Here is a 17,049-nt window from a genome sequence, read left to right on the forward strand (position 1 = left end):
GTGGAGCATCATGCTCCAGAAACTGCTGAGAAGACAGGCTGAGAATATTCTGAACTCCAGTGGAAAGAATTATTTAACTTTTCTTCAAGATTTTTTTCTTTTCTTTTCTTTGTTTTAATTTTTTTCACTGTTTAATTGTGACCTTAATGGTACATGGACATTTGTACAGTTTCCTATTTTTCTTTTCTTCTCATCTGTAACATTTTTGAAGGCAGTTATTCTACATGGATTTTTTTTGTGAACTAGGATGATTGATTAGTATATTTTAGTTTTGTATTCTTTTAGTTTTAATTTTTTTTTATATTTTGCTTTATACATATTTTTTCTCCTACCTGTTTCCCATGGTTCTCTCTTGTCTTCTGCTAATAGTCAGTCTCTATTGTTCTCTCTCACTCTTCCTCTAATCTTTTGCTTCTGTCTTCTCTCCTCCCTCATAATCATCACATTCTACATCACTTCTGTTCTCTCCCTGTCCACTATTTGAAAATGTAAACCCTTTTGCAAACTTGCTGTCTTTACTATACGCAATAACTGATCGTATCATTTCTGTTTATATTGATAATTAACATTGTAGACGTTATAGTAGGAACTATTTAGTTTCATGCAGTAAGTTGTTTCCATTGGTTGTGTTGTTACTATTTGTCTCTCCCTAAACAGTGACTGGGAATCTTCAGGGACACTCTTAATCCACAGGGTAGAAACTCTACTGCCTCAGATTCACACTGTTAGATGGGCAGAAACACAAACAACATGAAAAAGCAGGGAAACAAATTGCCCCAAGCAAACCAAGATACTCCAATAACAAAATCCATTGACACCACAGTGGATGTAATGTCAGAGGAGGAGTTTAGAATGTGCATTGTTAAACTGACCTGCAAAGTAAAGGATGATGTAATAAAAGATCACTTCAATAAAGAGATAGAGATTCCGAAGGAAAAAAGAAAAAACAGAAATCCTTAAAATGAAGGAAACAATAAACCAAATTAAAAATTCAATAAAAAGTATCACCAACAGACTAGACCACTTGGAAGACAGAACCTCAGGCAATGAAGATAAAATATACAATCTTGAAAATAGAGTTGACCACAGAGAGATGTTAAGAAACCATGAATGAAACTTCAAAGAATTATGGGATAACATGAAAAAAACAAATTTAAAATTCACTGGGATAGATGAAGGCATGGAGATACAAACCAAATGTACAATCTTTTCAATTAAATAGTGTCAGAAAAATTTCCAAATCTAAAGAATGAAATGGAAAATTGAATACAAGAGGTTTACAGGACCCCATGTGTGCAAAATTACAACAGACCCACAGCAAGGCACATTATAATGAAAATGCCTAGCATACAGAATAAGGATAGATTAAAGGCTGTGAGAGAAAAACATCAGATTACATATAGGAGGAAACCAATGCAAATCTCAACTGATTTCTCAACCCATACCCTCAAAACTAGAAGGTCCTGGAATAACATACACCAAGCTCTGAAAGAAAATGCAAGCCAACCAAGAATCCTATATCCAGCATAATTAAGCTTCAGATTTGAAGATGAAATTAAAACCTCCCATGATAAACACAAATTAAAAGAATTTGCAACCAGAAAGCTTGCATTTCAGAATATTCTCAACAAAATATTCCACGATGATGAAATGAAAAAAAATGAGAACCAGTGAATGAAGGAACTACACTAAAGGAATAGCTAATCAAAGGAGAAACTAATTAAAACTAAAAACTAGATATAAACCAAAATGACTGGGAACACAAATCATACTTCAATAATAACCTTGAACATTAATAGACTAAACTCATCAATCAAAAGACAGACTGGCAGATTGGATTAAATCACAAGACCTAACAATATGCTGTCTCAAAGAGACTCACCTCATAGGCAAAGACATTCACTGAAGATGAAAGGATAGGAAAAAACATATCACTCACATGGATTGCCTAAACAAGCAGGGGTTTCTATTCTTATATCATATAAAGTGGACTTCAAGCCAAAGTTAATCAGAAGGGACAAAGAAGGACATTTCATACTGCTTAAAGGAATTATACATCAATAAAACATAACAATCAAAAATATTTATGCCTCAAACAATGGAGCATCTACAATACATCAAACAAACCCTTCTCAAATTCAAGAATCAAATAGACCACAATACAATAATATAGGGTTTGAACATTTTTATCTATATATATGAATACAAATATGAATATATATGTAAAAGTACACATGAAACTATTTAAATGGATATAGATTTGTATACAGTTATTTTTCTTTTGAGATGGATATTTACAAATTTTGGTAAGATATAGGATATAATTACATAACTGAATATACATGAAAATTTATGAGTAAAATTTTGGTTGCCATTAGGGTACATACACATATATATGAATATATATATAAACATGTACAGACTATATATATGTGAAAATATATATGATATTCAAAGTAATATTTATGAATTTTGTTAAAAGGTTCACAATTATGGGTAGAGTTAGGGTTAATTCTGAGTTACAGCTTTGGTTTAGGGGATGGGTTACCTTTGGAACATATGCATCAATATATATGAATATAAACATGAATATAGGGGAAATATATGCTAAAATTCATATACATATATTTTTATCTATGGATATTTTTAAGGTAAACAATATTGTTATATTATTATAAAATTGGGGTTATGCCTATGGAAATGGGTATATATATATAAAATATCTATGGGTTTTAATGTGAATTTATGAATTTATATCCCCAAATACATAGGTACATTCATGTAAAATGTTATGGTTTATATGTATAGAGGTTTCCCTGAGGTATGTTGGTAGGTATAGGACTAATGTAGAAAAATAGTTAGTGTTAGTTTAGGGATTGAACATTTTTACCCATATGCACAAATATAAATATAAATACATATGTAAAAATATATATGAAAATATTTAAATGGATATAAATTTGTATAAACTTATTTTTCTTTCAAGATGAATGTTTACAATTTGTTTTAGTTACAGTTTATGATTTTGTAACTGAATATATATATATGAAAATGTATGAGCAGGAATTTGGTTGCTGTTAGGGTATATATATATATATATATATATATATATATGAATGTACATAAACATAGATAGGAATATATATGTGAAAATATATATGGCTATCTAAACTAAAAAAATTAAATTAAATTAAGAAAAAAAAAAGAATAAGAGACTAAATACAAACCTAGACAAAGAAAAAGAAAATGCAAAGTGACAGACCAATCACAAAGAATGAGACCTTAAGAAGGGATAAATGGAGATGTGTTCAGTTCTAGCAGTGGAGGTTTACATTGCTATCAATGAAAACTCACAGAAAGTGTACCACATTGAGGAGTAACTAAAAAATCCTATATGCAAATTTCAAAAAAAGAAGTAAACCAATTTAAAGCAAGGACAGAAAAAGTTCTTAATGGAGGTACAACAGAAAACAGGTTCACAGTATATTTCAAACGTTCAATAATCTCAGTCCCTTCTCAACAGATTTGATCAACACACCAACCAGAACAAGATGATATGGATCAGAAGAAATCATCAGACTGCCTAGCAGTGAACAACAAATGTTAACTTTACAAAATGGGAGCCAATCGAATCTGAACAGAAATACAAGAAGTGGTTTGACACCATTGTATTCAAGACACTGGAATAGGTTACTCTTCAATTAAGGATTATCACTATAATAGCTTCTCTCATATCTCAAGATTTATAATCCTCTCCTATTCACTTCTGGACTAACAGAAAAAAATGTTAAGGAAGAAACCCTTGCCTTCTAAACTAGAAAAGAGTGAATCATTACTTCTGCCGTTAAACCTTCTCTAGTTTAATACATGAAATACACAATCCTAATACAAAGAAGGGAATTTAAAAAAAATTGTTATATTAATTCTTTAGAGTAACCATGTAGTCCTTCCTGGGAAGAACTATTGTTACTGTAGTGAAAAGATAATTACCTTCAATGTGAGGTATCTTCACAATGCACCTGAGGACTACCTAAGTTTACCCTCTGGTTTCTAGCATGTTGATTCTCTTAGTCTTTTGTCCTTTTCATATAATGCACCCTATTTGCAAATCTTTAACTTCATTAAAAATAAAACTAGATAACATAAGATTCATAAATAAATGAGCTAAAACTAGAAAGCTCTAGTGGTTATTGCCACAGAAAAAATAATGGCAATGCAAAATGAGTATCACATACAGGCAAATTGATCTTTCTCTTTGGAATATATAATTAATAATGTAATAGTACATTCACTATTATGGCAAGCAGAGCACACGACTGGCACAATAGGTCAGTTAACAGGATAACCCTCTACACATGGAACCAATACTCATGCCACCTCTAGGTTTTACCTTAGATAGAAAACATCTGGAAGCTGAGGATGAGCTTGCCTCACAGTTACACTAAGGCTCAGAGAGATTCAACTTTGAAGAAAGAAAGAGTATGTGTGACTGTATAAATGAAGTAGCTCGACTCCATAGGATTCACAACCTTATGACCTGATTAGGTCAAATTTCATCATGTAGGATTTTTGTTTGTTTAGAACAAATTTTAACTTAAGAACATCATTATAACAATAAGACTGAAGAATAGCTACGTAAGAAAATAGACTACTTTCATGCTCTATGGAATACTGATAAAGTAAAAGATGATATCCAAATGATTGTGGCAAATAGTTCGTTATTAAAATATAAATAAATTTTTTCTAGTCAGTAGAGTAGGATCTTTGTTATTTTATTTTTTAATAAAAGGTGCACCTGTTTAAGCTTCCCTTATAGCCTGTGCTTAACTTAAACAGAAACTTGGGTACCAAAAGAAAAAAGGATTCTTCTGGGGAATGTGGCTGAACTAGGAGATATAAGAGGGAGAGTTCCACTGTGTTGACTCTAGAGGCCACTAGGACATCCAAAAAACATGAGTATCCAGCAATTTGTAGACCCAAGGTTTAATCTTAAAACAGGAACTAAAGTTAAAACATTTTCAAAAATCATGTAATGTTCAAATTAGTAGTTAAAATTAGGAAAGTAGGAAAAAATAAATCATGTGTACTATATAAAAGATAATCTAAAAGGGTGGCCAAGAAGGGCCCTTTAAAAAATACTTAACTCGGAAAATGAAAAAAATAACAACCAGCAAAAGAAATGGGAGAAATAGTTAGAAAGCAAAGAAGCAAAGTTGAAAATAAAATATATCAGAGAACCTAAGGAAAGGGGAACTCAGGGAAAGTTGATTGATAGTTAGGAAACACTGCCCCCAAACAGCAGCAATAAGACTAAGAGAGAGTATTACTCTTGACAAGTAGGAGGTCAAGGTCCTACGTGACCTTGAGAGAGCAGATGCAGTAAAACAGAGGGCAGGAGAATGAGATCTCTATCATCATCTCTCTGTATTTGTAGAGGCTTAAGCTGACCCTAGAAATCACAATTAAGTAGGAGTGAGAGAAGATTGGAGGAACTTTAGATTATGTAGAAGAAAATGAGAGGGAGCGGGATGAAAAATGGTGGAAAGAGACAGACATCATTACCCTATGTACATGTATGACTACATGAATGGTATAAATCTACATCATGTACAATCATAGAAACAAAAAGATGTACCCAATTTGTGTGCAATGAACCAAAATGCAGTCTGCAAAAAATTTTAAAAATAAATAAATAATCCAAAAAATAAAAATAAAAAAATTTAACAAAAAAAAAAAAAGTTATTAGTTCAAAATACCAGTCATGCTCACAGCCATGTTTATGATCTGTATTTATGTGCTATAATGGTACCTTCTTTGCCTATAAATTTTTAAGATTCTATAAAAGGCAATGACTTCAGAAATCATTAAGTAAGAGATTATAAACTGGTGTCTAACAAACTATGTTCAGCTCACTTAAAAGAATCTAATGGCAAGGTGTGGTGGCACACGCCTATAATCCCAATCACTCGGGAGACTGAAGCAGGAGGATTACAAGTTCAAGGTCAGCCTCAGGAACTTCCTGAGGCCCTAAGCAATTTAGGAAGATCCTGTCTGAAAAATAAATAAATAAATAAAAAGATAAATAAATAGGATTAGGGATGTGGCTCGGTGGTCAAGCACTCCTGGTTTAAAACTCTGGTATCAAAAAATAACTAGATTTTTAACTACTCTATAAAATACAAAAGGTCTGGTAATACTGGTCCCGTGTTACCAAAATGCCCTTTGAGAGGAGCATGTGTGTTCCAGTGCCCTATGGACACCTCAGTGTCCTTATGACACCTCACCTCATTATTCTGGTAACCACCTGGTCTCTATAGCTGTAAATTATCTCATTGTGGCATTGGTTTAAAAGGAAACTGGACAGATCTGAGAATATCCAGGGTGATATGGCCATAGATGAAAAGAATTAAATCCTGCCATTTGCAGCAATGTGGATGGATTTGGAAGACACAATGCTAAGTGAAATGGTCACAGAAAGACAAATACTACATGATCTCAGGTGTGGAAACATAAAAGTTGACTTCATAAAAGTAGAGAATAAAACTGGTTACCAGAGCCTAGGAAAGGGAGGAGGATGGAAGGAGAACTGTTAGCTGGAACAGGGGTGCAGTTAATGAGGAGGAATAACTGTTAACATTCTACAGCACAATAAGATAACTAATAGGATGGTCAACAATTAATTGAGGATTGCAAAATAGCTAGTAGAATTTTGAATGCTTTCAACACAAAGAAATAAGTGTCTAAGGTGAAAGGTATGCCAGTTATCCTGATCTGATCATTGCGCATTCTGTACGTACATGTACAGAAATATCACTCCATACCTCATAAATATATACAATTACTATATGTCAATTAAAAATAAAAATATATTTTTAAAAATTTTTAAAAGAAACATTAAATTCTCAACTATTTCCTGCTCTGGCTACAACCAGAGAGGTGCAGGTCTCAAATCCAGAACTCAAATTCTATTCCCTGACTCCCAGCCTACTAAGCGCACTATAGCCTCTGCTGACACTAAAACCATCTGGATTTCCCCCAGACTGAAGCTGATTAAATTATTATCTTCAAAGGAAAGGGAAATAATCTCCATATAAATATAATTTCATTGAAAAAGCAGTTTTCATAAATTCACAGAAGTATACAAATAGATTATTCACGAATAAAAATCTTTAAAATCTTATCAAATTTCAAAAAATGCTTAAGGAAATTATCTTCAATTTACATTTTCATGTGTACTTCACTCGTTTGAGAGTTAAATCCTTTGTTGACAAGATACCTTCTTTTCACTTTTAGAATCCCTTCCTTCAGTCTCTTCTCATTCAAATCCCAAAGTATCTCTTTTTAGTGCATGATAGTTATACATAATATTGGGGTTCATTTTGACATAATTATACAAGCATAGAATATAATTTACTCCAAAACCATCTGGAAAAAACAAAAGTTGCCATATCGACTGAGTAAAGAAACTTTTTTTTTTTTTTCTTTTAAGATTGTATGCTGTCTTTGCTTTAAACTTTGTTTCCCCAGTGCCTATGGGATAGCCAGTGAAATCCTTGGAGTTCTTTAAGGTCTGTGTGCCTTGTCAGCCTCTCAGAACTTCCCACACATCTGCACCCTGCTCTCTTGAAATGATAAATGGGTAATTCTTTTCCCTACACATCAGGATTCTGAAGATGCAAAATGCTATACTCTCTCTTGTCTACAGCCCTATTCTAATCAATTTTCATATACTTTGCAATATTAACGACTGAACAACTATATGAACAAATAAACTTAGTAAAATTCGAGCAAAGCACAGAAATTTAAAAATTAGCCAACATCCTTAAAACCCATTTAAAGACATTTCACTTTTCACTCACATTTGATCCTCCGTTTTACTGATTTACAAATGTTCTGTGTTCCTACCCCGAGACATTCAGTTGTGGGGCAGGGGTTGGGGATCACGAAGTCTCCTGATTGGCCCTTGGAGGATAAGCAATAACAGAATTACACTCAACAGAATTCAGAGACTTTTTTCATTCTTATCAATCTTTTCAGGGTTTCCTTCCCCTTCAGTTTTATTTATTTTATTTTCTTTGGATGGTGATGTGTTTGGGTTTCTTGCTTGATATTTTTTCATACTGTGTGTTTCTTATTTCCTTGCTCTGCCGTTTCCCCTGGATTTTTACTTAGAGTATATCTGACTTCTAAGAACCTGGCATATACAATGGCTAGGTCTGGCTTCCAAATTTAATGTGTATGGCTTCAAGGCACACAGTGAACTCAGTTCTTTAATGAATTTAATCTAATTTTAAATTAATCTAATCTTTAATGAATTTAATCTAATTCATCAAGGCTGAAGCCACTATGAATTCTAACACGTCAGGGTCATGATGAATAAAAAACATCCATAGAACAGTGGGAAAAAAAGTCGCTTTTCTTTCTCCATTTAATCACGTTAGCTCATGTGCTAAATCTGTAGGCCAACCTGTTTGAAGGATTCTCCTGAAGGTGCGCCGATGGGAATAAAGAAGATCCTGCAAGTATTTCTGAACAATGTGTGAATTGGGAAGGAAAAAAACACCTTGGATGACATTTCACTAATTACATTCACAACTCTTCACTTTTACTAACAAAATGATGATTAGTAGCTAATTTTAGGCCATTAATTGATTGCCTTTATTAGTGATTAAAACTGTACATGTTAATTGTACCAAAAAATGGAGGAAGTTAATTATTGAAAAGAATAACACTTCTTACATTTTAACAAATATAGAAAAAATATCTCGTGATTAAAATTAAATCCCACAGGTTTCCATTTGTTTTTATTTGTAGTTTTTATAATAAATCTTTAGTATAAATATTTTTTAAACAAAAGAACCCAGCTTTACTTGAATCATTTTCTTGCTGATAACGAACACTGATCATGAATGTGAAACCCTGCATATCATTATGTGAAACATTTATGCATTCAGAATGTCTACTTGGTGGTTTTCTTCTTAAGAAGCTAAACAATTCATTAAACAAGCTGCTCCTGAATGGTAGATCAGAACAAGCATAAGCTGCCTTCTGTAGAGTTCTATTGTGAAGCTGTACCCATTTGTGTTTTCTTTGAAGCCATAAAAATGAAACCCTTATGCTCATATTAAAAGCATAAGAAAGGCATCTATTATGTCAATAGATTTAAAACAGGGCCTTAGACACAGTGAGAACCACTCCAAACTGGCACCCTTATAATAGCAAAGGTTAAGAAGTGCATTCCCAGGGAAAACCTTCAAAGGCCTACATATCATTATATCCCAAAACAGATGGCATCACAGTATTTGGAACTATAGTTTATGGACACCTACAATCACAAATAAATCCTTTCTAATCCCACTCTTTTGTCTAGATTTTGTACTTTGATGATAACTGCAGGTGCCTTTTCTCCACTATATTTACACCATTTTATAAATAATGAAAATTCATGACATATATGGACACAACTCTTAATAAAAACAAGTTTTACACAGTATGTAAGTAAAATATTTCACTGGTAGCAGATTTATCCTTTATAGTAATCTATGACTTCTAGATTCTAATCTACTATAAATCTTCAGTAATCTAAATTTTAAGGAAAAATATACCTCTCTCCTACATTGCTGGAACTATAAATATGATAAAAAAAAAACCACTTCATAAAACCACATGGAATTATCTAGTATGTATCTATATACCATGGAGAAACTCTCAAACATAGGAGATAGGCTCAAGAACATTCACAGTGGCATCTTCTGTATTAGCAGAAACAATAAACAAGCCACAAGTTCAAGAGGAAAATGAATGCAGGAACTAGTATACGACTGTCTGATACACTCAGAAAATGAAGACTGTGCAGCAATGACAAGGAATGAAAGCTGCTATACACTAATACAGATGAATCCCAGAAACTATGCTGAGCAAAAAGTCACAGCTATGTGCAACTTATTTCCACTTATGAAAGTTAAAATCATGCGGAATTGAGTAATGTGATATTGTTATTTATGTTCAGTTGTTTTTTTTTAATCTAAAATTCTGCTGAGAACAACTAAATCATACTACTATGGATAACAGATTGACATAAAACTTTGTATGAAGATTTTCTATAAATCCCTTACAAAATCCCTTTTTTGAATTTAAACTTAGTTTACTACAAAAAATTACCTATAGATAATTTCTAATAGATACTTATGAATCAAAAGATTATTTAAAATATCATATACTTTGATATTTAATAAATATGATCTCACTTATATATAGAATCTAAAACAGTTGAACTCATAGAAGTAAAGAATAGAATGGTGGTTACCAGGGGCAGTGGGGGAGAGTTGGGGAGATGTTGGTTAAAGGAAATCAAAATTTCAGTTAAACGGAAGGAATGAGTTCAAGAGATCTATTAACAACAGTGATTATAGTTGATAAAAATGTATTTGATTCTTGAAAATTACAAAGTATATTTTAAGTGTTTTCATTTATAAAAAAGATATGTGAGGTAATACATGTTAATTAGCTTGATTTAGTCATTCCAAAATGTACACATATTTCAAAACAATAGGCTGTACATGATAAATATATATAATTTTTTTCTCAATTAAAAGTAACTAAATATTGAAGGAAAATATGTAAAAGTTGACCTATAAGAAAATTTGAATTGTATCACAACTTAACTGAAAAGTTTGACTTCAAAGTTTACCTGAAACTTCACAAGGTCTTTGAGACTGTAGAAAAGAGCTCTTTAATTCTTGTCTATATATAAGATGTGGCTTGTTGTGGTCTTCTTCATGTTCACTCCCATCTGCCTTCATGATAGGTTCTAAGAAATATTCACCATCGTGTGCTTTAAATGTTCCCATCTGAAAATAAAGCAAACAAAAGTCAATGTTTTTCCAATGGTCACTAAGATGACACATTGCACTGCAGGTTAAAATGAGTACACAGGGATAGGGGTGTGGCTCAGTAATAGAGTGCTAGTCTAGCCTTAGTGAAGCCCAGAGTTCAATCCCTAGCATGACAAAAAATAAAATAAAATAAGCACACAGAAGTAAAACAGCAGAGCCTATTCAAAAACACCACAACTGAACATAAAATGTTTCCCTTCTAAGACTCACTCTTCTCTCTCTATTCTTATATATAAAGTCATGAAAAACTAGATAATATCGCAATAGGGTTGAGATGATAGGTATTCCAGATATTAAAAATGACATAAGCAAAGTCCTCAAAATGGAAAAATATATAGAGAGAATATTATATAAATAGCAAAGCCTGTTAATTTAGTCTGTGTAAGGTAATAATGTGAGACCAAAACTAAAGATCAAAGATGTTGAATGTGGTGCTAGAAATTTGGAGTTTGTCAGCAGTGAGGAGCCATGAAAGAATTTTCACAAAGATCTATCCTCTGAATTCCAGAATCCAGCACCAAAATAGTTGGATATCATTTATACAACATTCCCAACCTTAAGAGGTCTAAGACCATACTCTTTTTTTTTATGCTAATTTTTATTTATTTATTTATTTTTGGTCCAGGAATTGAACCTAGAGATGCTTAAACACTGAGCCACATCCCCATCCCTTTTTGTTTTTGGAGACAGGATCTTGCTAAGTTGCAAAGGGCCTCAATAAATTTCTGAGGCTGGCTTTGAACTTGGGATCTTCCTGTCTCCGCCTCCTCCAGAGTCACTGGAATTATAGGCATGTGCCAAGTGCCTAGCAATACTCTTGATTTCTGGTCCAAATTTGCTGTTTCTAAAAAACACTCCCTATTTCAGTAAATGGCCTTAATATTTTCAGATTGCTGAGATATAAAATCTCTTTGAGAGAAATCCAGGATGACTCTTTCCTTCAAATCCCACATTCAGTCTACCTGCAAATCCTGATGGCTCAAAAGTCAAAGTACAACCAAAATCAAATGGCTTCTCCCATATTACCATTATATCTATGATCAAATCTAACGGTCTCACTTTCCCAAACTAAATCAATAGCCTTCTATGATCTAGCTTCTATAGACAGTCATTGTAATTTTTTTCAAGAGAAGGTTAGATCATATCACTGCCCTGGGAAAAAAGAGAAAAAAATACAACTAATGAAGGTCACTCAATAAAATCAAAAGTTCTTACAATGGTCTTCAACATTCTATGTGATCTGCCACCCCTCTACACCACTCCATCCTTCCAAGGACACACTGACAACAATTAGACTGACTTTCTTTTCTCCTACTTTCACCTTAGCTTACCTTAGAGCTCACTCCTGGTGCCTTTGCTATTTCTCAAACATGACAAGCAGAGTCCCACCTCAGGGCCTTACGAAACCTGCCTCAGGCACTTCTCCTTGGGGGCTCCCATTTATCATTTCTTTGGAGTCTCCACTCAACATTTGTCACCCTAACTAAAATGGCACCTATCCTCCTCTCTAATCCCTATATCCCAGTTCACTTTCTTGATCGTACTTATCACCTGATACATTTGTATTTATGTTTCTTTGTAACTTGTCTGATACTATCCACTGAAATATAAGCTCCCTGAGAATTGTGCTCATCTCTATATGGTTGCCACATACCAGAGACTGAATATATATATGAATAAATGAATGAAAACTTGAGATCATAAGCTATGAAATTCAATCTAGTAACATTTGATAGTATAGGTGATAGAAAAAAAAAAAAAAAAAAAAAACTAGCAACAACAAGATAGAGGCTATAACCCAGAAGAGGGAACAAAACCTGAATAACAATAATGGTAATGGTGATGTTTTGGTAGCTGGAACAGACTGGTTAACAAGATAGCAATCAATGCCTGAAGAAAGTGAAAAAGAGACAGTGAGAGAAATGATAGAGATAATTTGGGGGAAAGATATAATTTACTAAAAAGAATCCAAAAAAGTTAGATATCATAACAGATCCCTATCTACCAAGAAAAAGAAAAAGATGTCCAAGTTATAGCACATCCAAAAAAAAAGAATCCCAGCCTTAATGATTTCACAAAAGAATTCCATCGTACCTTGAAAAAGCAGATAAATCCACAATTATTGAACTGTTCCAAGATATGAAAAAGAAAAAATCCAAATTATTTTTTATGAAATTAATGTGAACTTAGCAAAATCTAGTAATGACCACACTAAAACAAAACAAATGAATGCACAGCAAGCTCATATGTGAATATCAAGGTAAAAGTCCAAAATTGCATTAGCAAAAAATAAATAAATAATAAAATCCAGCATCACATTAAAAGAATAATAAATGACTAGGTGGATTTTTCATAGGAAAGCAAGTATGGTTCAAAATTAGGAATCCATTACTATAACCCATAAAAAATAATGAAGTCACATGACTTTTGATAAAGTTAATGTTTTTTTAAAAGTAAAATAGAAATAGATGGATGTTTCTTTAACGTGATATGTTATGTCACAGTCAAAAAGACAACATCACACATAATGAAGACATACCAAAGCACTTCACGTAGGTCAGAATTACAAAGATGCTATGGACTACACAACAGAATTAGATAAGAGGAGAATAGAAATGTAAAAATTGGAAAGATAGAAGTAAAGCTGTCATCTTCCTAGATTACATCAATATATACTTTAAAATAATAATATTAACTAAAAAACTACTGCTAAAAAAAGTAAATTCAGTGAGATAAAAATATCCAGATGATCACCCTCTCTCTCTCTCTCTGGCCAGGTGAGGCTAAATCATCCAAGGTAGGAAAATATAATAATAATGGCTTACTCCAATACAAAGGTCAGATATCATTCTGACTTCTCCCCTCCCTCCATATATATGGTATATATTGATCTCTATATTGATATATATATATAGAGAGAGAATATATTGACCTCTATAATGACATATTCGTTCATACACAATTCATATCAAACTAACAATAACTTTGAAACATGTTAAAATATATTCCTCACTTTATAGGTAAGACAAATAAGGAGCAATGGGGTTAAGAAACTTGTCCAAGTGTCACACCTACTAAGTGACAAGAGGAACAACCCAGCTCAACAATTCATGGCTTAACTCAGTACACTATACAGTCATCATATGCCAATTTTGATAAGTTCTATAAAATAGTCAACAAATATTTCATATGCACCTTCTACGGACCAGACATAGTTTTATGAGTTCAAGATACAAAAGTGAACATGACAAAATCCTTGCCTTCAAAGAACTTATACAGGAAAAGACAGGCAACATGTAAAAATATAATACACCAGGTGGTAGTAAGTGCAATTAAAAAAACTAAAGCAAAGAAATAGAAAATCACAGGTGGAGAAATGGGGAGAACTTCTACAAGGGGACAACAAGGTTGAGGTTGGAATAACGAAGAAGTAGCCATGGAAAACTCTGGGGGAACATTCCAAACAGGGAACAAAAGGCCAAGAGACAAGGAAAGCTTGACAAGTCCAAGTAACAGAAAACTATAAGGATGAAGCTGTGCCAACCAGGAGATATGGACTAGCAATATGGGGTTAGACTGGCAGCGGCCAGTTTGCAGTGTTTGACTTTGAAAAGCATTCATCATCATACCTCAGAATATATATTTACCTATACAAAAACTTGGCACTTTTCCACTTAGAAAAGCATATTTCTGCAAAGAACCAATTCAGAAGTGAATTACAAAAAGGCACAATTTTAGTGAATGACACTCCATTTCTTAATTATAAATATCTTAAAATCATTTAGGGACAACTTTAAAATGGTCGTTTTAAATTCCATTGTAAATAATACAGGTATATCTTAAATTGCTATTTTAATGTAAATCACTTAATGCCATTTAAATAATTATGGTGATTGTAGGAATAAAGTTCTCTTTACTATAATTATTACTAGATTAGTATTTTTACTATATTTACAGTTTCAACATCTAAAACATGGTCTGAAACTGACACTTGTTATATTATTTCTGTAGAAATGAATATTAAGGAAATAAATATAGTATCTGGGATTTTTTTTCATATTCCCTTTAATAAGTCTTTAATTTTTTTCCAAAGCATTCTTAAATTATGATAATCTTGAGACTTATCTGGGGTATATTTACATGATCATTTTCTTTCACTGCTGCAAACTAAAATGTTTAGGAACTCTTGGTGTGCTAATATGTTAGGATTATATTTTTTAATGGTTTAAAAATTAATAAGTACTATAAAATACTGAAATTAGTATCTTTTTGATAAAAAGCAAAACTGTAAAGATATTATATCTATTTCCTGGATAGCTTCCTAGTGGCCTGTCCCCTAGCATATTTTAATACTGCTACCAAACATAACCCCAGTCACATATTTTCAATATGTACCAAAATTCCAGCATTCTCTGTCTTACCAGAAACTAATTTCAACTGTAATTACAAGAAGTAACAAAGATATTGGTTTTGAAATCTGAGTGCATGGATCCATGCAAAATCCCTTTCTGCCTTTTAAAAAAGCCTGCTGAAGAGGGGAAATGTGATACTATCTTGGAAAAAGATACAAATAGACATGAACTGGCCTGTTACTTTGCTAACTGCATCTACAAAACCACTTTGAATAACATCAAACTATTCCCAAATAATACTGAAAATATTTATACTGACAGAATTTCTTTCATGCTCTCCTGGCCCAAAATCTGACTATGAGGTACTTCTATTTTAAAGTTCCAAAATACTGCACATGGGTCCAACTCATGCTCCCATACGCAAATATAGTTCAGTCCAGAGTCATCAGCACCTACTTTTAGTTGTGCTAGAATAGCTTGAGAAGAATCGTGCCTTTAAAAGGTTCATTCTTAAATAAAACATTCATGTTTTAAAATATAATTTTTTTTAAAAGTCAAATAATTCATTTTTTTAAAGTGATTTCTCTTTTGAATTATCAGTGAGGGACCTAGAAGTATTTCACTTCCATCAATTTTCCTGTAATCCACCCCATTGCAGGGGACTTCCTATTCAAATAATAAAAATATTAAGGTTTTGCCTAAAGACTCCTAAGGAAGCACTTAATTTTTTTAAACTTGGAAAGGAACCTGGTAAGGAATTTGAGGACTTAGCAAAACAGGTGGTTCATAGAATTATATTTAGATCATGCCTTATTTTTAGAAACCTGCCTATCTGCAGATGAGCACTGCAATTCAATTTATGAGAAATGTCAATCAGATTCCAAATACTTTCTTTCAATGACTATTAAAAATCTGCAAAACTAGATTTCCACTTGGGTAAGGGTTCCTAATTTCTTGCAGTGAGGATTGTCTATTGGCCAAGTTGCTTTGAAAGGCAGTAAATAGTTGTACAACTGGTTCCAATTTATTCCCATAGGTCAAAATTCTTATGTTTAGAGGATTTTTATACAATTGGTTTTCTAAAATGTTCTTATTTCAGTATTGTGGCATTCATCCATGTATTTTTTTCAAATACATGGCAAACACATGTACTTTTGCTACAACCAATAATGTGCTCTCAGATTTCATTAAAGGGTAAAAACAAGTACAAAATACAAACCCCTTGAACTCTCTTCCAAAATCATTTATAGTTTTCATAATAAGCATTAGCAACTGGAGAACAACATTTGAAAATAGGGGACTATTGAACTGTTGTCTAAAATATTTAACGATTTTCCATCTTTAATTCATAAACCATATCCTGAAAAAATGATAAGAAAGCCTAAGAATGTGTTATATGTTTGCACTTACGGAACTTTTAGCAAGTTATTTCATATCTCTGATCCTCAGTACCATCCTCTGTAAAATGTGCAAATGTAGATCTGTGTCATTTGGCACCATGTGAATTAAAACAACAAATTATCTGCATAATTTTATTTATCCCATTTCCTACAAAAGGTAATAAATGTTAAAATTATGTTCATAATAGGAGCTCAATAGATTGAACATATTTTCAACAGGATGGAAAATTCTGCACTAAAAACACAGATGTTACAGTCACCCTTTTCACCACAGGCAAAGTATAAATGTTCCATAATAAAAGTTCACAATGATAAACTCTGAGATTCATATTTAATCTGGAATAGTCTGATCAATGCATAAAAGGTTTCTCTTCTGATAATTCCTCATGGTAACATCACTGA

The 17,049-nt window shown here is 32.5% G+C and overlaps 1 protein-coding gene across 1 annotated transcript in view; it reads right to left on the reverse strand.

Annotated features, from left to right (window-relative positions):
- The window catches only part of Adamts20 (ADAM metallopeptidase with thrombospondin type 1 motif 20), a 151,280-nt gene that overhangs the window by 123,727 nt on the left and 10,504 nt on the right, over positions 1-17,049 (reverse strand). The window contains exon 3 of the mRNA XM_047551823.1: positions 10,691-10,850. Within this exon, the coding sequence (XP_047407779.1) occupies positions 10,691-10,850 (160 nt within the window). The remainder of the gene's footprint in view (positions 1-10,690; positions 10,851-17,049) is intronic.

This window comes from Sciurus carolinensis, chromosome 4 (assembly GCF_902686445.1).
Source record: "Sciurus carolinensis chromosome 4, mSciCar1.2, whole genome shotgun sequence".
Classification (NCBI taxonomy): Eukaryota; Metazoa; Chordata; class Mammalia; order Rodentia; family Sciuridae; genus Sciurus; species Sciurus carolinensis.